At 41.6% G+C, this 24,130-nt stretch overlaps 1 protein-coding gene across 11 annotated transcripts in view; it reads right to left on the reverse strand.

Annotated features, from left to right (window-relative positions):
• The window catches only part of NFIC (nuclear factor I C), a 135,735-nt gene that overhangs the window by 17,050 nt on the left and 94,555 nt on the right, over positions 1-24,130 (reverse strand). For 2 of the 11 annotated variants that reach the window (XM_088149505.1, XM_088149509.1), the window contains exons 7-11: positions 20,569-20,691; positions 18,246-18,430; positions 15,532-15,688; positions 10,275-10,357; positions 3,950-9,303 (exon numbers count right to left, since the gene is read on the reverse strand). In XM_088149505.1, the coding sequence (XP_088005631.1) occupies positions 9,109-9,303; positions 10,275-10,357; positions 15,532-15,688; positions 18,246-18,430; positions 20,569-20,691 (743 nt within the window). In that variant the 3' untranslated portion in view covers positions 3,950-9,108. Of the gene's footprint in view, positions 1-3,949; positions 9,304-10,274; positions 10,358-15,531; positions 15,689-18,245; positions 18,431-20,568; positions 20,692-24,130 lie in introns of those variants that run through there. The other 9 variants (XM_088149506.1, XM_088149504.1, XM_088149512.1 and 6 more) reach the window with 7 other exon arrangements.

Genomic DNA, 24,130 nt, shown 5'->3' on the forward strand with positions numbered 1-24,130 from the left:
ATTCACAGTGACATCTAAGTGGGATGTGCATTTTGGAACCAGGAGGGCAACACGTATACAACATTTAGTGAAGCTGCTGGAAAATGGATTCACCCATATCATAGCAGCCACTTTCAGTGGGAAGAGAGCACCTTTTTCCCTGAAAGGTTCTCCCCACTTGGATTTTTATAATGAACTTCCCTCCCTCTGCCTGGCTGGCTGCCACAGCAATGAGAACATACACACATTGGCTTTGATGTCCTCCCCTCCCATTCTAGAGCAGACCGGAAATTTTGCTGCCCCCACAGCACACCCTTCCCATACACCCAGGACAGGTCTGTACTGAACAGCTGCCATATAGCTTTAAAGCACAATATTCCAAGGGTCATAATTGCTGGTTCCATTGGCTGAAATTTCAGCCCTGCCCAACATCATCCACAATGTGAAAAGATTCCTTCCACTGGCAGGCACAATGCCCTGTTTAGTCCATGCAATGTCATTTTTTTCTTTCCCTTCATACCATCATTCATTGAACTTTTTTATTGTGCCTTGAAACTGTGGTTGATCAGTCAGCTGTTCACCCTATTGACCATTAGGTTGCGGCAATGAGTTAAATTTTTCCTTATTTCTTGGTTGCCACCTAGTGGTTGCCTGAATTTGTGCAGCCACTGGATAAATGCTGCTGAAGAGTTGGAGTTCAAGAACAGGGTTTAGCTGTGGAGATCAATGTAGGAGCTGTAAAGTACCCCAAGAATGTATTGTCGAAGGCTTTCATGGCTGGAATATGATGGCTGGTGTGGGTCTTCCGGACTGTGTGGCCATGTTCTGGAAGTTTTGTTTCCTAACATTTCGCCAGCATCTGTGACCGGCATCTTCAGAGGGCAGGAGCACAGACAGAGAACCTGTCTGTGCTCCTGCCCTCTGAAGATGCCGGTCACAGATGCCGGCGAAACGTTAGGAAACAAAACTTCCAGAACACGGCCACACAGCCCGGAAGATCCACACCAGCTACCCCAAGAATATTCTGTAAGGATAAGAGAGCTCCTGGGAGCAATGGCTACTGGGAATGGAATTGCTGGCTAGACAGTCCACAGAAGTACAAGAGATGAATCCTTTCAATTACATTTCCAATTTCATGCATTAAACCAGGGACAGGCTAGTCAGTTTCAGATTTCCAACTCTCTAGGTGACAACTTATCCAAAAAAAAAAAAAAATGTTGCAAGGATTGAGGGACAGGATAACAGGTCAAGGCCTGGATGGAAGAGAGTAGTCTAATTGGAGCCACGGGTATGCTGACCTGAAATGACCCAATATGCCCTAAATTCCCTGCATGCAGTGTTTGGGAGCAGGATAAGAGGGACTTCCAAGCAGAGGCGCGTACACTACACTGCCTAGCTGTGGACGGGTAATAAGATACAGGCAGTGGCATATGGACATGTCTCTGGAAATGGCTAGTGGACCATTCTGCAACCTGGGCAAGGAGACCGTGTGGATTTGCCCAATGCCCAAAGTACTTTGTGAGGGGCAGGTGTTGGGATAATATGGTCACTGTCCTAGAGAGGTCTTTGGAGTATGATAAAGTCTGAAGTCCAAACTTAAGATTAAAATAAACTGAACTATTTCCAACTGCTTTATTTTGTTACTACTTTTTAAAAATTAATCTGCCAAGTCTAGTTATAAATCAAAGTGAAGAAAATTTGGCCATTGGCTGGATGAAAGGGGAAAAACAAACAATCTAGCCCAGGATAACAGCCAGATATCAACCTTTGGAGTGTCCACAAAGAGAGCAGAAATATAGCTTCACTCTGCTGCCCCACCCCACTCCCTTCCTGGAATTTAGAGAGTGACTGCTCTGAGTATACAGAATTTATATAGCCGTTAGGAGTACCAAGTGGGACCTGGACAAAGTCCCAGTATGTTCCTATTGATGATTCCAGCCAGCCATGTCTTTTTCATAACTGATCTCCAGGTTTTCTCATTTTTCCCAACAGGCAGCCAACAGAATTTGGATGCAAACTACCCCCTCATTCTTAGGACCTAAGACATTCATTCATTAAGCGTCCTTGCTTCCAAGAATCTGTCTGATCCAAAGCCAAGCGGGTCTTGTGACCAACATCACATCTAGTTACAATGAGCCCTAGCATCTAAACTGGATAGTAAAAACAATAGTAGGTCAGGACCCCAGGTCAAGATTTTTTCAAGGGAAGTCTTTTCTTGCAATTCTGGCTTCAGATATTTATAACTCTCAAAGACACGATTTATTTCATTAAAAAAAGAAAAAGCCAGGAGCCAGCAGCTGATCAGTGAATCAGTGTGTGCATTCAAGTCAGGACTTTGTGAAGCAATGACTAGTATAGTGATATTTCAATGCTGAATTTTCAACATTGTATAAAATGGAGGATAGGGCGCCTGGACAGATTTGCCATTCATTCTAGGGGTTTCTAATCTGGCTGTCAGTTTCAAAGACTCCCCAACTCGCTATCTCCTGAGCAGAGTTATGAGCAAAGCTCTTCTCTATCAGTATCGTAAGCAGCAAAAGGATTCAGTCTGAGGTTCCCGTTAAGTACCTCCACTTGGTATAAACAAAAAAACAGTTGAATGCTTGTAACTTCCCTTGGCCTTCCAACCCAGCACTCCCAAAGCTCTAATTTGCTCCTTGGTTCTGCTGAGTGGGGCCTTATAATTTGTGGGATTACTTTGGAAGACGGAAACTAGAGAGAAGTCACCAGCATCATGACTGCACAAAGGGGGAAGCTGCCCACAAAAAAGCTGCCCGCAAAGAGGGTGTGACCGTGAACCAGAACAGCTTTATGGTGGCTGAAGAGATACAATAATAGAGGAGGGATGGATGGAGATTGTGTGAGAAAGAGAAAGGGGAGATGAGGATGGTCTGGTGGCTCTGAGCCCTATCTGAAATCAGCCATCACCTACAAGTTGCACTGCCAAGGGGCAACATTTTCTTTACTCAGCAGACTTTGGATATCAAACCTGAGGCCCTGAGATTAACATGGGCACCTGAAAAACATGGATGTAGCCAGAACACTTCCAAAAGTTGCCAGTATTGTAATTTTTAATGCAACCAGAAAGGACAGACTTAGCATATTTGGGCTGCAAAAATCCAGACAACCATGAAGTTGCAGGAAAGAGCTACAGTGTTAGGTATCTCAGTGCTGCCATTAGTGGTTCTCCAGATTTTTGCAACCCAAATACGTAACCCCACAGAAGCGAAATTATTAAATACATGAAATCAGGAGTTTGGGAGCACCTTTTCCACCTGCTGCAGAGTATGAAAACTTAAGCCTTTTAATAATTATGTTAGTTGGAAAAGGTGCTCCCAGACTCCTCCTGATTTTTTGCTACGATAGACTACCATGACTGTTCTCCTACAATGTATAAAATACATAACAAGATATCGTATCAGTGATATCTTATTAACATTAAATTAAATTACAAAATATTGTAATGTTTGTTTTCACCCTTCCGAATTCTCAGTTCTTGCTCCACTTCCATTTTGGAATATACCCCATGGCCTAAATATACTGAATTTTTTTGGGTGTTGTTGTTCAGTTGTTAAGTCATGTCCAACTCTTTGTGACCCCATGAACCATATCGCGCCAGGCCTTCCTGTCCTTCACTGCCTCCCTGAGTTTGCTCAGTTTCATGCTCATTGCTTCAGGGATGCTATCTAACCATCTCATCCTCTGCCATCCCCTTCTCCTTTTGCCTTCAATCTTTCCCAGCATCAGGGTCTTTTCCAAAGAGATCTCTCTTCGCATTAGGTGACCAAAGTATCTGAGCTTGAGCTTCAGTATCAATCCTTCCAATGAGCAGTCAGGGTTGATTTCCTTTAAGATTGACTGGTTTGACCTCCTAGCAGTCCAGGGGACTCTTAAGAGTCTTCTCCAGCACCACAGTTCAAAGGCATCAATTCTTCGGCGCTCAGCCTTCTTTATGGTCCAGCTCTCACAGCCATACATTGCTACTGGAAAAACCATAGCTTTGACTATGCGGATCTTTGTCAGCAAGGTGACGTCTCTGCTTTTTAATATGCTATCTAGGTTTGCCATAGTTTTCCTCCCAAGGAGCAAGCGTCTTTTAATTTCATCTTGATTCCTGGTGACTGCCTGAACTAGTTCCTCCAGGTTTCCTAGCAAGGTTTTGGAAGTGGTTTGCCATTGCCTTCTTCTTCCTAGGGCTGCGAGAGAGGGAGTGACCCAAGGTCACCCAGCTGGCTTCCTGCCTAAGGTGGGACTAGAACTCAGAGTCTCCTGGTTTCTAGCCTGGTGTCTTAACCACTACACCAAACTGGCTCTCACCTATGCTGTGAGGCTCTCAAATATGCTGAGCACCCCTACAAATATATCCCTCCCACTTTGTCGTGGCTGCACAAAGAAGTTGTGTATGAAGGACTAGTAGGTTTTAGACCCTCCCAATTTATATAGGAAATTCGAACTGTTCTCCCAAATTGGCTTGATTTATCCCTACATTTCTGATTCATGCTGATTTATCTGAGAGCTACCATTTTCTGCACCAGGGTTAGAGAATGGAGCCTTTGAGCACCTGCAGATAGCTTTATTTATTTGTGTAAAATATTTATATCCCACCTATACTTTACATACGTAGCTCATAAAATCATGAAAACATATAGGATTGGGTTCAGCACTTCTTTCAATAGATTTCAGCAAATGACCAAATTGGTTGAAATTCAGTGTTGGCTATGGGAAATTTGATTTTTCTAACTGGTCTAAGGAAAACTAAAAGTATGTATCACCAGATTCTGGAAGCTGTTGAATTCGTCTGAAATTACAAATAATAATTCATAACAATGAATTTGAGTCAAGCAACTCCCCCTGGATCCTGCTCTCCAAGCAAACAGACAGGAATCTAGACAAAAACCCATGCATTCTTGGCATGGTGGAGTAGCAGGAGGGCTTAAGTGCTCTGGAGGTGAACTTTGCTAATGTAACAAAGAGAGGGCAGAGAGGATATCTGCACTCTTCTCATCCTGGATATAATCTGTTCCAACTTCTTCCTTCGGGATGGCGCTATAGAGCTCCGTATGTTAAAACATCTAGACATCGGAATAGTTTTTTCCCTTGTGCCATTGCTCTGTTAAACACTGTATGATTTGATATGTACTGGACAGTGGCTTCTTCTTTGGAAAAGTTATTTTATTGGGCAGTGTTATTGTTACTGTTTATTAATTTTTGTTGCTATCCAAATGCACCATTGATCTTGCTGTTCGTCACCGAAGACAAATTCCTTGTGTATATTTTATACTTGGTCATTAAAGTATTTGTATTGTATTGTAACAAGGCCAAGGACACAAAACCCACACCTAGCAAGTCCACACTGCGGACATTTGAGGCTTCGAGAGAGACAAGGTAACATTGTGGATAGTCTCCAGTAAGATCTTGGCGGTTTGCATGCCATTTTTGCATTTTCTCAAGATGGCTTGGGCAGGAACTGGATCTCAAGGAAATGTAACCAGGACAGCCTCAAAAGGGCTTTAATGTGCCAGGTTGGGCTTAGAGTTGGAATAAGGACAGGAATTTACAGTTGGCCACCCTTCGGATTTGGGTACCAGCAACTGCGGATGGAAGGGTCCATACATACTGTCATTTCCAAATCCCACGATTTAATTGATTAAATATTCGCTCTGTAGTTTTTGCATACAGTATTTCCAGCAGGTGGCAGTGTGAGACTCTCCTTGTGCATCTCCCATCTAGCTATAAATTTAGTTTCTGGGTTTAGTCAGTATAGTACCGCTTGAAGAAAAATAGAACAAGTGCTGAAATGTTGTTCTGGGCACAAACTACATCTTCCTAAGAACCCCTGGCTTTCATTGAAAAAAAATAATAAAATTTTTAATCCTGAATAAGATTTCTGTTAGTTAGGAGACATTCTTTAAATGCCCTCAATCATTTCTAGCTTGTCCCTATCAGTAGCAAAGCCAGAATACTGTAATTCACACAAATCATTTCATCGTTTCCTGATAATCTTATCTTAAATTTGAAATAAGGAAGACTCTAGCCCTGATGAACTACATAGACATACTCTGAAATGTATGGAACATATCTGCTAGAATTTCTGAAATCCCAAGCAGCAAACTTTTTTCTCCCCAAAAGTCCTACTGACTTTTTGGATTATCAGAACCAGAATCAGTTCTGCGTTGCAATAAACAAGGGAAAGAAACATATTTACAGTACTTGAACTTTTTGGAGAAAACACAGGATTAAAATAGAATAATTTTCATAATGTTTCTTTCTGTCCTTTTTACCCCAACATTAGCTGCATTTAGAGGAGTGAATGGAATGAACCCCAGGCTAGCCAAATGCGCATCAGGACTGAATGAAGGAATCGAATCCAAATCTCATTCAAGGTCCCCTCATCACCAACAGGTGCAACTGATATTGGCAACAGAAGATTGACTTTCCCTGTTGCAAAGATGTGGATCACCTGGGCAGTGAATTTTAATTTTTAACCTGGACTATACTCACTCCCATATTTATTAGGTAGCTGTATCAGTAAATCTGGATGCCACCCGTCACAATGGTGATGGGAGACCACACTATCATTCTTACAATGCTCAGGCAGCATTTGCAGAATCAGCAGTACTGTACCACACTGGTGAAATTCTCTCCCTCACTCATCTTTCTGAACTGCACAACCGCAGCCTGTATGCGGCGGCCTTCGCTGCTTTGCACTTGCTCTCTCTGCAATCAGAAGTGTTTTTCTCTTCCTTGGGGACTTTTCAAACCACACAGTGGATTAAGCACACACAAAAATGATGCACGAAGGGAGACAGCGAGCACCTGAGTGTCTCCTGCCTAGTGAGAACAGAGCAGAAAATCTCCTTGCATCATTATCATTATTATCATCATCGTCATCATCAAAAGACTTTGTGTGCAGAAGTACATGTGCCACTAACCACAGCTCTCTTCACTGAGGTTACGAGTCCTGTTCTGTTTATTTTGGAGTTCATGAGCAATGAACAAGAGGTGATATATATTCACCTCCTGATACTTAATTCCACCACATGGCTTCATACATCTCTGCAAGGAGCCTACTACTGTATTCCACCATCTCCTGGCCTGGACCCCTGTTTTCCCTCACTGCAGTTGCTACTGGATTACTTTCCATCTGCAATCAACTAAGTATATAAGAAGGAACCAGAACAAGCAGAAGAAAAGGCGTACAGTATTTTGTCTTGTACTTGCCTCTGGACAGATTGATCCAAAGGAAAGAAGGAAAGGTTGCTGGTGACGAAGAAAGAGATGGACCCAGGCGTGGGAGGCATTGGGGGTTTTGGCTAATACCCCTTCAAATCTGGAACCAATACTACCTTTGTGTTGAAAACTCAATGATGAACTATCACTGAACAGAGAAGTTCCATTTTTTAGCACTGACCAGGTGAGCAAGTGAGCCTCTTTCATCCGCCATAGGCAAATTGTGGTTTATTTGTAAAGAAAGGGGTACTCCTTTTCTTCTTATACAGAGAGGTATGGATGGATACATACATGAGATGAGACAGGGAAAGAGAGAATAGAGGAGACAAAGGGATGGTGCCGCCCCCTGCTTTGTATTCTGGCCTTGCTGATATTAAACAATTCCTTGCCATGTCCAAGGAACAATTGGAAAAAGGGCTTACACCTGTTCTAACCCTTCAATAGGTCTGGTAGATAATAGCTAAGAAATGAAGTTTTAACTCCCCATTTCATGAACTTTTAAAATAGACAATCTATCTCACTTTCTCTCAGCCTCAGTCTTTCCCCTGCAATAGGGGGAGAATAATTCTAGCCTATTCTACAAAGGTTATTTTCACTGGAAAAGTGAGAATTACCTAGATAATATATGGAAAATGATTAAAATGCCTGAAAACAATATATAAAAATAGAAGAGGTAAATTACAGGAGATAGGGAGATCTGCAATTTTTCTCTTCAGCAAAACCCAAAAAATCTTTAACAGAGAGCTGTAGTAAACTGCCTTTCAAAGATATTTAAACAGGTGGGGGAACCCATCAAGGATGATCTCCAGGACTGATGTGAAACTTTTCTGCTTCACATTTTAATACAAATCCTCCTAATTCACACTTCCCAAAGAAAATGGCAAGAAAATTATCTTGTTTTGGCATTTCTCTTAATTTTACAATGCAATAGAAAAATGTGTACATTAGAAAAATTGCATCCAAACATGCATATACAAGGGGAAATGCCCATCTTACAAGAAAACATATACAAAAATACACAATAAGTTTTGTGCAGATTTTTTTTTAAAAATCACTAACTTATGGGGAAACAAGGCAGAACAAGCTCGTGTTCAAAAAACACGACCACAACTGAAAAGTAAAACAGATGGATCTGACCCATCAAATGATCTCTGACAATTTCATTTGATTTGACTGAATTTGAACGCTGCGGAAGATGAAAGCAGCCTGCGATTGCTGAGGTTTCGTTGCGGAGCACCTCCCCTTTCCCCGAAGTCTTAGCCCACTAACAACACGCAAAGATGCAGTGAAAGGGAAGAGGAGCTGAATGACTGAGAAAGGGAGTTCATTTCAGTCCTCCTGTTTGTTTTCAAAGGTGGCTTGTGAATTGTGTTGTCCTGCTACCATCAGGAGCTAGACATTTGGCACCCTTTCCCCCCGCTCTGCAGTCTCCAAGATTGATCAGGCTCTTGGGTTCAGCTCAGCAGGCCTCGGGTTTTGCAGGGCCAGATGAAAGGCAAGGAGTCAATACGTGAGCTGCAAGCCCAGCCTCTCCCGCAGAGCACACACCCACCCATGGAATTTTACAATCTGGTGTCACATTTCTTACACCCTGATGGTCAGATCCCAGAGAGGAGAAAGGAATGCAAAAGCTAATTCCAAAACAACCCTTAAGCCCACTTGGAGAAAGTGGTACACATTGGAGTTGTTGTTCCTTGTGGGGGGGGAGGCACTCTCTCGGATACCCGGAAATCCTCGTCACGCCTCGGCCAGAGCGGCAACTAATGGCTGGTGCCAGTCTCTAACAACGCCAGAGGGGAAGGAAAGGAATCCCATTGGCCAGGAGCCATCATGTTAAGCACACCATCCAATTGCATCTTAAGAGGCCAAGCAGAGGGAGGGTAGGAGGAGAGACTGGGCTTAGCTTTGGCCTCTGAACTTGCTCCCTGTCAAGGCTGTGAGTGTGTGTGTATGTGCGCGCGTGCGCTTTGTTGTTATTTTTCCAGAGGCATGCAAAAGTAATTGTAAAAGCCACTGAGCTTCCCCTCGGGTGCTGGGAAGGTGCCAGGCAGAATCCTGCCAGGAATGACACTGGAGAAGCCAAGTAGACCTAGACTTGGAGCCAAGATACAAAGGACAGCATCAGAGATGAAAGGGGACTGTGATTTCGGAGTGGGGCGCGGGAAGGCATGAAGCTGTTTCCAGAGGACATTTTTATCCATCTTCCAACTTTCACAAATAGAGATCTGGATTGCACAGACATGCAGATCTGAGCCACCAAACCTCCTGTTTTGTTTTTAGAGGCTTCTAGAAAAATACATACTAGTAGGCCCAATCAGCAGCTACTGAACATAACACTGAGAAATGGATCCTGAAGATCAGAAGCAGTCCACTTCCACGTACCAGGATAACCAGCCTGTCCTGGTTTAAAATCTCAGAAGAATTGCCCCAAAACCCATCTAGAGGACCTCATGTTGGGGTACGGCAGATCTGCTGAGAGTAGCAGCAGCTATCCAGGATTTCAGAAAGACTATTTCTCAGCTCTACCTGAATAAGACAAGGACTATATAGCTCAGACTAATGGATCCTGGGGTCAAGCAAGTGGGAGGACATTATGCTTGAATGCTGTCCCTTGCAGGTGTCAAGGAGACCTCTGGCTGGGCAGTAGGGAAAATGGGATGTTGCACTAAATAGACATTTAACAATGTCCATATATTAAACACCAGATCTTAAAAGAACCTCTCTATTCATGGACTTTTTGCTGAAAATGGATAAAAATGAACTGGTGATCTCTGGATTTACTAATGAAAAAGGCCTGTATATGGGAAGAAGGAACTATGTTATGTAATTTGGAAGGACAGAAACAGTATTATGTTTGCAACTGCTGCAAAGAAAATCGGAAGTTGCTTCTTTAAATATTGCTTTTTTTCTTTCTCTTTTCTTGATCTATACTGTTGTTCACTTTTTCTATCTTTCTATCTTTCCTATTTTTCCTTTGATATCTTTTTTTTCTTTTCTATATTCTTTTTTATTTTTCTGTAGCTTTTAACTTAGTAAAAATTTTCAGGAAGGTCCTTGAGACTCACCTGTGCCTGATAGATGCTGCCAGGATCCCGTGGTCCTAATCCCACGAAGCGGTTCGCAGGGGGTGTGCCTGGGGTGGAGTAGGCTGGGGAAGATGGTAGGGGGGAGAGGAAGGTAAAGAAAAGAAAAAAGGAGAGAAAGAGAACAAGAGAACATTCTTTTTAAAATTCAATCAGTCCACTGTTCTGATCAACAGCTTTCATCTCGTCACGGGAACCACTCTCCGCCCCCTACCCCAAAGATCTTCAGTCCTTCTTTCCTTTGCAATTATCTTTCTTTTCAGAAGTTTGCTTATTCTGAATATAGAGACTTCAGTGCAAAAATATCCATCAGCAGGAAAGCCACAGAAACTTATCAAGGGCTGCTTTTCAATAGTCAGAGGGCTTTCTGTTTAATTTCAAAGGGTGAAACAGGTTCCTTAAGTATGTGCATGACGGTTTGGGGACAGCAAAGGGCAGGGTGCGAGTTTTGCATCCCTGCTTTAAACTGTGGAATGATTTAAGACAGGGATTCATCTCCCAGGGCCTCAACCAAGCCTGGCCAAAGAGCAAACTGGAGAATGGCCGTTGTCAAATATGTTCTAGCTGCATCTTGCACTGTACATCCTGCAGTGAGTAGCAGGTTGGACTAGGTGACCTCCAAGGACATTTTATCTCCACAGTTCTGTTCCCTCACATTAGAAAAACAGAAAGCTGCCTCATACTGAGTCAAACCATTGGCCCATTTAGCCCAATAGCACCGACACCGATTGGTAAATTCAGGAAAAATATTTTTCAGCCCTCTTGGATACACCAGGAATTGCTTATGAGACCTTTTGCTTCCAAAAATGATGTTCTCCTACTGATCTATGGCCATGGCATGCTTCTTACACTATCAAGCTAGAGTAGATGAAAAACTCATCCTAAGCAACTGATATGAACCACAGAAATTGCAGAAGTCTAGAATCACGCAGTCTGAACTTTAGGTACAAATTGAAATCTGTTCCAGGACATGATCCCAAGGTCCATTCAGTTGCAGCATCTCCAGTTAAAAGGATTCAAGTTCACAGTGCTGGAAAACAACTCTGCCACCCCCAAGGTCATAAACTATAACCCTGCCCTGCCCCCATGTGATTACAGGAACTTTGAATCTGCCCAGGGAATCTATTTCCAATGCTGAGTTAAAAGAAGTGGATCGATACACCTTTGCTTTGTTTCTTGCATACAGAAGAGCCCCATGTTATTCAGCAGCAGAAGAATAAATTTACACCTTATTTGCTGCAGCAGACAGCCAATATATATTGTTTGTCAACATCTGGCTCAGGCTTCTTTTGATAGAGGGGTTAAGAAAAAAGATACTCAAGAGAGGTAAACAAATTTTCTGGATATGTTTTGTCTATGATACAAAATTCCCTGGGTTTTTTTTCCCTTTAATTTCATAACATATATGGACTGTTTACACGATTACTTTAGAATCGAAGTCTTGTCCACAGTTGTATAATGCTGAAATATTATATACATGCACACACACACACATATACATGCATGCATATATGCACCACTAGTCATTACTAATATTATTATTTTTTTAATTAAGCACACCCAAATACTATTCCTGTATGCTATGCTTCTTACTCAGTTTCTTCCTTTCTGTAGAGTTGAAAATGCTTACTGTATTTGCAAAGAGGTGTGTGCAAAGAGGTGCGCTAGAGGCAGCTGATGGGCCTAGTGGAGATATTATTCCAGAGGATACAGGCCGTGTCCCCATTGGCCCCTAAGCATAACACATATATGCTCTGGAACTTCTTTTTCCTTTAGCATTCCATTGAGGTTGCCCTTCTCTGATCCCCAGACCATGTGGGAGACAGGATTAAGTTGCTCTTCACTGCATCACTGATGTATTTCCCCTCTTATTTCAACACCATTCAAGGACAGTCTTAAGGTGTGCGAAATCTGTTAGGCTTTCTCACTTTGGATGGAAGTCAGGGGGCTGGCAGAAACAGTGACTGAGAACAGAGGTAATCAAGGCAGGAAAGGAGTTGGCAATCGGGATAGCCAGTTTCAGCTGGGATCGTTTTCTGCTATGTCAAGGTTGGGTAGACAGCACTATAACTCAGAGGAAGCACTATGGGGAAAAATCTGTAAAAACTGAGTTTTTTAGAGCATTACTATATCTTGCTGATAAATTTAATTTGTGCAGCAATTACAATGGCTCCCTCCTCCCAAACCTCATAAATTATCATCCCCTATGTACTGTGTAATGATAAGCAAACATATACACACATACACACATTTTGCAAATAGGCATCCCGCAGCACCACATGACTTGCTCAAGGTCGGAGAGAAGAGAGAAGTTAACTCAGGTCTCTTTTGCCACCCATGTAAATTCAGTTTGTTGGAATGTTCAGAGTACCCACACGCAAAAGAGGAGGAAGAGGTGGTTGGCATCAGGAATGGGTAACCTGGGAAAGCTACTGGGAATGAATACCAAATGTAATCAGCTCCCTGGAAACATCAGAAAAGTATTTTGGAAAAAAAGAAAAATGGCAAGTAGGACTTTTAAACAAGAGACACAACCTTTGAATGTATCTAATATCAGATTTCACAAGATGGCTTTGTAACGTAGCACCTTCTTTTCCATTTAGACATCACAAATTAACAAAGATCACGAGGATGATTCATGTTGAATCAACAGAGAGTTTCTTCCCTAGTCCACTATAAAACCTCAAAAACAAGCACAGAGACATTGTTTAGTTCAAAGAGCCAGTCTAGTATAGTAGTGAAGGCACTGAACTAGTATGTTGGAGACCTGATGGAAGTCCATCTTCAGCTATGGAAGGTCACTGCTGATTTTGACCCAGTCAGCCTTTCTCACCTGAACATACTTCAGAGGAATGTTATTCAGGGGAAATGTGAAAGAAAAGAGTGCTATACTGTACATCAAGGTTTCTCAACCTTAGCAACTTTAAGATGTGTGGACCAACTCCCAGAAGTCCCCAGCCAGCAAGCAAGGGGGAATTCTGGGAGTTGAAGTCCACACATCTTAAAGTTGCTAAGGTTGAGAAACCCTGCTGTACACACTGCCTTGAATTAAGGAAGGAAAGACGGGATATAAATCCAATTAACAAATTAATAAATTAAATGTTGTGTAAGGCTGCTCAACTGCAATAAATTGGATGAGTAACGGAAGCTACATCACAGCTGATGAGATAAGCTCCTAGGAAGACCTTCAGCTCTTATTAGAAGCAAAATAAGTTTTGCTAAGCCACCTCCTCTCCACAACTACTAAAGCACAGCAGAGATATTTACAAGACCTTTCCTCAGCAAATTGCAATAAGCAAAATAAATTACACCAAATACACAGCCCTTAAAAGCGACATTTGGCTTCTTCCCTGCAATTAAAGAACAGTGAGCCAAGGCACCAGTTAAGTTCTTAAGTTCTGTTAAGCCTCTAAACAAAAGTTTACACCAGTCCTCAGTTTCAAAGCAGAGCATTATGCTCTGCATATTGTTTTTAGACATTTAGGAATATTATCTGGAAAGGAGAAAATGGCATGCTATGTATTTTATTAGTTTGCCTGATTGATTGGTACTGGGAACTGAACTACGGTCAGTCTAAAATGTGGTACATTTTAACATTTACCTTATTTTTTTCAAATCAGCAATATTAAGGGACCTGGTTTGATACAACATCTGATCGCACTGCAAACTATACAGTAGAAGTCAACATTCATACACTCACCACGATCAGTCTATAAGCTTCCATTAAACACAGTAAGACGCCTAGGTAAAGAACTGATGAAGTGTGGAGAAAAAATAATAATATTTTACCAGTAGGTACTAGAAGAACACAACTTTTTCGAGATAAGGAAAATAAACATTGATGCTGTTTGCCTGAGTGATTAAATAGTGAGAATTTGCATAATCAAAGTCATATATAAAGATTAAGAATTAACAAGGCTTCCTTTTAATTATTATTATTTTGGAGTGTACTATGTTAACATCAATATTTAGATCACAGGCGGGCAAATTTTCAGAAGCTAAGGAAAGCAATTGCCCCTTTTATATAGGATAAAAAATGGAAGATGATATTGTATGGGGGAGCAGGAAGTGAGAATAGACATAGTCAGGGAAAAGATCCTAACAATAAGTCTTTTTAAAACCTTATAAAAATGTTCCCCAAATCATAAGCAGTGTTGTACTTCAGGAAAATCTTGGGAAAACACTGTGCCCAGTCATAATAGGCTAGGAATGTGCAGCACTTCCAATTCATTTCCCAAAAGTGTCTTCAGAGCCCACAGGGACAGGAACAGAGCCTGTCTTCAAGAGATTAAAGCAGCTGTGTCTTTTCCTGAGATTGAGCAGTATGCTCCTGGGACAAGACACAGCTGCTTTAAATAATTTCATATTGGTGTTTTGTTGGTACCCCTCTATGCTTTGAAGGACCTTTCTGAAATCAAAGCAGAAGTGCTGCACAGCTGTTTAATACACCATTCCATCAATGATACAACGAGGAATAGGCTCTAGGGCAATGTTTTTCAAACTTGGCTAATTTAAGCTGGCTGGGGAAGTTTATGCTGGCTGAGGAATTCTGGGAGTTGAATCCACACATCTTAAAGTTCCCAAGTTTGAAAAACACTGCTCTAGAATCTCTGCAATGCCATGCAAAGTTGCATGGAGGCTGCTGCTCACAGGCCCCAAATTTAGAAGGCCAACTAAAGAGCATGGCTGATGAACTTTTATGTCTGCCATGTAACTACCCGCTTTTGCTTGGGATTTTGTATAATTTCCAAGGAATTGATCTCATTCAGTGTCCTGAAATATGTAAAGAGAAAGCCAAATGGAACGATTTCATTCCATAGTTGCTCTCCTAAATTCAAGGTCCCCTTTGTACAACAGGCATGCAAGGTAGATGACGTTGGATTACATTCTGGGGTGCTACAAAGCCTTTGTTTACTGCAACCTGGCATGTCCTATGGTAGCATGCATGTTTGCTTGGGTTTTAAAAAAATAATGGATTTAAATCCGTGGCAATTTCTGATAATTTAAATGAACAATTTGAACTTCCTCTGTTTAGATCCATGCACCCTGCTGCCATCTCATCTCAAAATCCTTTCCCCCAAAGTGGCCATCCCCTTACCCCAAAATAACAAGGCTGCAGAGCAGTCTGAACTGGTGAATATGGCCAGAGGGTAGGGAAGAATTAGTGACAGATGGCAGGCAGGAGGACAAGGCCGTTTGGGAGTGGGTAGGTGCAGGAATGGTGAGTGGGCTTGCTTACTGGGAGACGTCGGCGAGGTGGTCCCTCCCTCGGAAGTTGTCGTGGTAGATTTGGTGTCAGGTGAGATTGCCAGGCGGGGCATACCTGGGGGTGGCGGCGCCAACATCTGGGTAGGAAGGTAATGCCCGGGTACCTTCACTTGACCACCTCCATTTAACTAGGGACACAACATAAAAAAAAAACACAGAGCAAGCCATTAGCACTGCCCACAGGAGTCACCTGCCCGCCCAGAGGAACCTCCCCCCTCAAAACGGGGACAGTGGGCGGGCTTCACTGGGGACCCTGGGAATCTTGGCCAGCTCACCTGACTGCGAATAAGGAAGATCTATTGAATTGTCATGGCCCATAGCCAATGACAGTGCCTTCCAGTATACAAAAACTCTTCACAATCCCATTTAAAAGTTCTAGCTCATGTGGCCACATTTGGCCTCTAATCAATCTTTCAGGATGCTTACTTTGACACTGTGCTAACAAATGGCTTTTTCTGCGCTCTTTATTACTCTTTAGCATTGCAAATGTCGGTTTATGTTTTGAGATTTTTGTGCAAATTGCCAAAACTTAATTTATAGCCACAGCCACACAAATAACCGTACCTATACTTGGGTGCATTCATAAAATACCACAAAAAAGCAATGATGTTACTATGATATGTGCAGCGGCATCTTTTTCTCCTGAATTTTACGTATGTACACATGTGTTCCTGAATATTATCAAAACACTGCACAAAAAGAATCTTGGTACAATCATACGTGATCACATAAATGGCCCTCCTGTAAAATATTACTGTTATCAGCATTTCACTTGATGACAAAAAGGAAAAAAACAGAGAAAGATACTGAACACTGTTATCAACTATGGACTGAATAACATTTGAAAAGTAAAAAAAGAAAGAATGGCAAGAATGTTAATATATCAACTTCACTTTGAATGTAAGACCAGATAACTCAGAACTCAAAAATTGGGGGAAAATCCAGATGAACAGATTTAAAAAGCTTTCTTAGTGCTCTCGCTACAGTCAGTAGTGTTGCCTGTGTAATACCACTTTCAGTTCTATCTCCAGCCTATGTTTTCCACAACAGTAAGGAGATGTATTGGCCCAAGAAAGCAATCACAGATATTCAGAAGCAATACTAGCTTCCAATTGCTCTGTATGTGTCTGTATGTGTGTGAGAAAGAAAGATAGAAGGCTCCTTCCATTACTCACCAACTGCCCTGCAAGTAACTAATACATTAACTGCCCTTGAATGGTGCCATCCACCAGGACGGGCACCCAGCCGAAATAGAGGAGAGGAGAAACAAGCTGGACTTCCAGTAACAGACATATGTGTCCATGTGTGTACACATATGGCCTAGATGCAGGTTTGATTAGGAGAGCAGTGGGAATATTTGTTATTAAAGCTCTCTCTGTGGCTCTGCATCATCTTCTGGTCTGACAATCTACAGTATTTTTTTTTTCTGATCTTATCTAACCTGATAGCTCCTTCAGAGGCAAAGATGGCATCTTCAACACATAGCTGAATAGATGGGGCAGATCCTGCCACTCTATTCGGAGGATCCCAACAGTTTTGTCAAGACTTTTCCTTGATCCCACCCTGGGCAGAACCGGAGTGCCACAATCAACTGCTTCATTGCGCAAGTTCTCAGTATGGAGACTGAATTAGTGTGAATTCATTACCTCTTCACGAGCATCAGCCCTGCCTGCAAAACAGCATGCAAATACAGGCTTCTTGATCTCCACTTTGATTCTTATTTATCTAGTCCAAGAAGGATTGTACCGTATCTTACTTCAAAACGTACAATGTGACTGTAAGCTACATTTTTCCCTCACTAAACCCTTTACATACCTTGGGTACCAATGGCCTTGGGCTTCATGAACTTGCCTGAGGCATGCTATGCAAATTACAGATAATTACCATCAGTGTTTTGAAGATCCATGGATTTAAGATGAGCAACCCCACTCCACCCCTCCTCAAGCACACACATTGTTTTGAGTCCTGTTCAAAACTCGCATACGTGCAGGTGGCACTTAGGAATTAGCTGTTTTAGGAGTGGAATTTCAAGAATGGAAGGGACAAATCTCACCCCCAATAACCATTCCCCCCAATCATCATTTTTTATTTTTTAAGAATAATAGCCTAGAACAAAACTGTCAATTTTTTAATGTTCCGGGGTGTTACTGGAAAGTAAAAATAGCTGCTGCCAGGCCCAAACATAAAACAAAACATAAGAGCAATGATGACTGTTTCAATCAAATATGAAAGTGGAAATGTCTGTCCAAGACTGAGATGGTATGGCTTAAACCAGTGTTTTTCAAACGTGGCAACTTTAAGATGAGGGGACTTCATGCTGGCTAGGGAATTCTGGGAGTTGAAGTCTCCTCATCTTAAAGTTGCCAAGTTTGAAAAGCACTGGCTTAAACTATGTTGCTTAGGGATTCCGGAAGTCCAACACATTTGGAGAACAGCAGGTTGGAGAAATCTGGCTTAAGTATACCATTTAGAAAATGTGTAAGTATTTTCTTCTAGGTCTTGTGATGGCTGAAAAAAAAAAAAATCTGAAGGGCTTGGAGACTGCCTGGTTGTATGGGCATTTCAAATAACTGCCCTGCTGTTTCTCCTCAGACTCAGCACGTCATGAACTAGACTGACTGAGCAGAGGCTTCCCACATCACAAGACAAGAGGTGACAGGAGTTATAACCCTGGCAGTTCCTTACCGGTCCCGGCTGTTGATTGGATGGGTCACAAGCCAACGAGACGAGGTCTTTCAGAGGGTCCTGCGGATTCAGATGAGGCGGGTACCTTATGGCTGTGTGCGGGAAGTAGGTGGAGGCTGCCTGGGGCAGGATCGAGGTGGTGGGAAAGTGCAGCGCTGAAGAGGGGTGGGGACTTCGAGAGATACCTGCAGGGGGTGAGAGAGAGAGGAAACTGGGCGGCCTTCATCAACAACTCGCACCCAGACCCTCCTGCTCCCGGGCACCTCTGCAGAAACCATTAGTATGGGGGCAGCAGAGCAGCCCCAGATGATATGGCCTTCCTCCACCTTCCTCTGCCTCCTTCTGGGGCAAGCAAACATCCATCACCTTTTCCCTCTCTGGCATCCTTGGGCAAGTTGACAAATCCTATAGGAATCTCTCACTCCCATTCATCTTTATGTTATGCACAGGATGGAAGGTAAGGGGCCCAAGTACCAACTTTGGTCACACTATCCTTTGGGGGGCAACATCTGGCCTTTGGCCACACAGCCAAAATTGTTCTCTGATCCTGCAAGGGGATTTAGCACTTCACTGCTAGCTGCATAAAGCCAGTGGCACCTCCCTTGCCTCACCACATGAGCACTAAGACCCTAAACTTCCTAGAATTCTGTTAAATCTTTAAATGTGTGGCTGTGCTGCCCTAAATATTTAAAACCTAATCATTCTTTTCCTTTTGACAAATAAACCACATGCAACTTCTGCTGGAAAACTTTCAAGAGAATTTGGGTTGCCTAACACATTAAACTTTTTTTCCCTCTAACTCCCACAATTAATAGTATTCTGAAGAATTCAAAAAAAAAAAAAAAGCTGAAATGATATGTAAGATCCAGTTCTACTCTATCCTGTGCCAGAAAGCTTCCTTCCCTAGCTTGGTGTCCTATAAATTACTATGTTGATGGGAGCTGTACTCCAACACATCTGGAGGGCACCAAGTTGAGGAAGGCTGCCATTAATTTTGGCAATTCATCTCAGCTCTACCTATAATAAAAATTCTTTCCACTTGGTCTGCATGACACTGTTAAATGCAAAAGATGCTAAACAGATGCAATAGGGAAAGAAAAAGAAAGAAGTCAGAGGTATCATAACACAGAATCATAAAACCATAGGATTGGAAGGGACCTTAGAGGTTTTCTAGTCCAACCCCCTGCCCTAAATAACTGAACTCAGAGTTCACTCACATCTGCAAGAAAAATCCAGTTTTCTTCTCATTTTGACAGCTAAAATGTTAGGCCCACATATACGCAGTGGAGTAATAGTTTAGCTAGCAGCCTTGCCCTCTTCTCTATTTATTTTAAATGTTGCATGGATATACTCACGTATTATGTATACGTTCATCACTGCCTTGAGGTTTCATTTTCATTTTTTGTTTTTGTTTTTTAAGGGCAAATAATTCTGGAAATTGAGAAAAGGAGGTTTCCTGTAGACGTAACAAGCACCTACCAGTTAGGGCTGTGTGCACAGCTGGATTCTGTTACAAAGTTCCAGGACAATTTCTTCCCAGAGTTAGACCCCTGAGAGGAATAGCTATATTTTTGCTGATTGCAGCAAGGACGCTTCCAAAGCAATCTTTTCCTCTAATAAAGTTATATTTATCTTAACTCAGGCAGTTTCCTCTGATGGGGGTTGACCTATGCTAGTGTTAGCTGCTGAATCTAGTATATTATTTAATAGGCACGTGAGAGCTCTTAATGTAATTTTTTTGAACTCTTCTAGAACTATCGGATCTTCCATCATATCTCCTAAAAGCATTAATAACAATTTTCTTCTTTGAGAACTTCTACCCATGCAGCTTCTTCTCTTCTTTCCCCACATGTTGCTGAACTACCATTCTTAAGAAAAAGGAAGTACTATTAAAAAGAATAAGCAAACAACCTTTTTTATAATTAGATCTCTGAGACCTATGCCGACCCACAGGCTGTTCTAAAATGGCAAACAGGCAGAACATAGAAAGAAAGAAAAATGATGATTTTGAATGTTCCCCTAGATGAGGAAGTATTGGAAATTAGAAAAGAAGCACAGAAAGGAGACCCTCATTTTTGACATGCTAGTTTTCCACGTAGATGTTTAAAATTAAACAATATTATTAACACTACCAGAACCCCCTCCCATACACCCAAGGTGGTAACATAACTCTGTCCTCTTAGGATTCTACTGTCAAGTCAACATAAAAATAATATTAAATTTATTATTAAATTTATATGCTGCCTGACTCCCAGCATGAGTTGACTTGGTCTAAATCTAGAGATCCTTGCTCTTTGGCCCTCCCTGGTGACTGCTTACATACCACTGTGTACAGCAATGACAGGACGGTGATGCTGAGTGAACAGCCGGGGTGAAGTGTCCTGCGGAGATGGGCTGTTGAAGGGAGACTTGTCCATTTCTGTCTTTTTCACAGTTGGGGAGATGCCTGGAGAAGAGTTGAAGGAAGTGGCATGTTATGATGTCATTGAAATACTTGATTGCTGGCATCACTATGCCCTTTAAACTATATTTCTGCTCTGTCTATATAGCTTGGAACTGTCCTTTAACTACAGCAGCCATGCTCTTCAGAGACCTAACCAATGGAAAATGTCACCTTTCCTGAGCCATTAGTCCCGTTTACTGCAGTGCCCTGGTCTTCCCAACTGTAAAATGGGACCAGGTGCCCTTCATGTAATACAGTGCATGTATGTGACTTAGTTCTATCAAGCATGTCTTGTTTTTTGTCACTTGGAGTTATCCTTTTCCATGTCTGTGTGGCTTTTTCCTTATAGCACATTGATGCTGAGCCACTATGTCATTGGGTTGCCAGAGATTGTTCAAGATTTACCAATTTTCCTGCAGAAGTTTTTCTATTTTAATCTGTGACATATTGATGGAAAGGGGTTTTCTCCTAGTTGGTTGTTAGGTGTGTCCTCAAATGTGTGTCTGTCTTTCCCTATAAATATCAAAGGTCTCCATTGTATGTGTGTGTGTCTGTGACAGGATGCAGTTAATCTCCTCTGTTTGATGGCTCAGATTTATCTGGGCCAGTTGGTTTAGTCCATGCCACTAAAAGGTTTAGTCCTTTCTCAGACACTCACTTGGAAGGATTTTACAGAACATCCAGTACAGGATTGAAATTAAACCTCTTCTTGCAAAGCATTTAAAGATATTTCTACTTGGAGAAGGAATAGGTGGGTGTATTCTCTTTTTTAATTGTTTGTCTAAATGCAGGCAAATAATAACCACAAAAATATTGCAATGTTTATTGAACTGATCATTAAGCTAACTGATCAATTCTTTTAAAAAAAACCTTTTATTTTAAGTGAGGAAAAAATAAAATCCTCTAATTAGATAGCAACCTTTTTCTTTTTATAAAAAATCCCACAATTTATAACATCTGCAGGTGGCAAGCATCTTCTCAAATGAGCATTGACCCACTGAAAGAATAGGGTACTTCTCAAATTAGCATCACCAAAAAAATATAGCCTCTCTCATTTTGGCACCTCCAGTGGTGTAGGATTGTAAGTCCTATTTGCTGTCCTGGCTAACAGACTGTGAGCGAATACAAGGCTGAGAAAGCTAATAAGAAGAACGTTGCTACAGAACTTGGGTATCTTCCCATCACTCTCAGTAACACTAAATATTGTCTTGGTACTGTATGAGGATCCTGTAAAACAATGTTCCACTATACACAACTTCCATCAGCTTCAGGGCCTCATCAGCTTTCTGCAGCATGTTAAGGACACCCCAAAAATGGGTTGAGTTAGAGTCCACTGTGGGTGGGGGGGGAATGGGTGCCTTAAGCATCTGCAAGGCTTACGGTATCAATTTTGTTTGGTTGACACCTATCCTATGCCAAAACGTCCACAAGTTTGGCCCTATCCAATTTTGCACTCCTGCATCTCTGATACAAAGTAAACTAGCATTAAAATAGCTACACTTGCCAGCAGTTTAAGTTACAGAAGGCAGCTTTCCTATGATAAGAGATAAAATTTAGGAGAAAAGATATCTAAATACTAGATAAACTAATTAGGAATCATTGCCTTTTAATAAGTAATACCCCACATCTTCATCAATGAAAATTTTTTCTATAGTTAGTTCAGAACAATGGTGTACCTCTTTCGAGCCTTCGCTTGGCTGAGAACCATGAATAATGTGATTATATTAGGAGACACAGCATTTCCAGAAACCAGGCAGAAGGAGATGCAACTGTTGATAATTGTCCTAACAAACATGGTTATATCTCAAGTGATATTTCTAAAATCGTGGCTTAGCATGTGGATTTGCCCAGTTTGCAAAATTAACCTGCAATTCCTAATAATCAAGCTTGGAATATTAAAAAAGACGTTATGCATCCATAGTTCACATTCTGCATATATCCAGCTCTTTTACCAATATATGCATGTATAGAGTGTCTTAGACCAAAGTCCCTTCCCTAATCAAGCACTCTCCAGATGTGTTGGCACTAGAAGTTCAAAATTCTCCAACCACTGTAGCTAAAGAATGCCAGCTGAGAAATGCCGGGAGTTATAGTCCCAACATTTCTGAAAGGTGCCATGTTTGTGAAAGTTGTTCTATACTCACAGCATAGGTTGTTCTATCCACAGCAAACCACAATGATGTCAAAAGAATGTGTCTGCAGTGCTCTCATCGTACAGATGCTGCCATTACATACTGACATCCCAACATCTGATGCAAATGTATAAGTCGCAGCATTTTTGTGATGATGTCAGGTTTCTTTTGTCATTTCCTCCCTTGGCCCCTGCCCCAGATACCCATGACTCTAAGGTGCTGACATTCGTGTAAAAAGCCCTTAACAGAGTGTTGCCTTTATTATAATCTTTTAGCATGAACATCCACTGAGAGGCCCCTCTTGTAGCCCCACTAGTAGGTCTGTGGCTGGGTGGCAAACAGTAGAAGTGAACCCTTTTTAAAGGTAGCATCAAAAGTACAGCCTCCTTACTGTCTTGTTTTAAATGATATGTGAAGGCATGCTTATTCAGCACGTTCGCTGGCTAGCCATGGACAGGATGGACTTTTGGACTATTTTTTGAAAATGAACTTATCTTGTCTTATTCTGTTTTTATTATCTTGTTTTATGGTAGTTGTATCCTTGTCTATTTCATCTACATAATTGCTTTTAACTGAATCTAGTTTTTATTGTTCTTTGTTATATGCTACCCTGGGAAGAAGCGTAAAAATAAATAATAAAAATGGAACACAAGCAATGTTTCATAAAAACAGAGAACATAAGCAGCGCCCTGCTGGATCAGACCCCTGGCCTGAGTAGTCAACAGTCTGTTCTCACAGTGGCCAACCAACTGCACAGGGAAGCCCACTAGTAGATAGCTTTCAGGGGCAGACCCGCTGCCATCAAGGCTAATTGATCCCCAGCTGTTGATCCCCAGGACTTCCATGAATTGGTCCAATCCTTTTTTAAATCCAGCCAAGCTGGTAAGCAGCATCACATCTCATCAGCAGCATTTTCTCACATCTCAATCAGCATCAGTAAAACATGACATACTGAGAAAAATCTTGAGGTAATCATATGTACAAACATATAAAGATAGCTTTTTTCCTTCTACTATATATATATATGCATATATAACATGGATGCTGAGGAGGGGAAAAACAAATGGAAGTAATTTGTTTAAATTAAATTAGTAATGCTCTGATTCTGGAATTTATTCTAGGTATTTATTTATTTATTTATTTATTTATTTATTTATTTATTTTCAAATTTGTATGCCGCCCATCTCCCCCAATGGGTGACTCTGGGCGGCTCACAATATTAGACATTATTCTAGTTGATCCAGAATTAATCTGGATTAAGTAATTCTGTACTGTTAATGAGACTGAGCTCTCCTGCAAATTATATATTT

This window comes from Python bivittatus, unplaced genomic scaffold (genome assembly GCF_059951505.1).
Source record: "Python bivittatus isolate LINGU-HERP-01145 unplaced genomic scaffold, Pbiv_v1 ctg000580_np1212, whole genome shotgun sequence".
NCBI lineage: Eukaryota > Metazoa > Chordata > Lepidosauria > Squamata > Pythonidae > Python > Python bivittatus.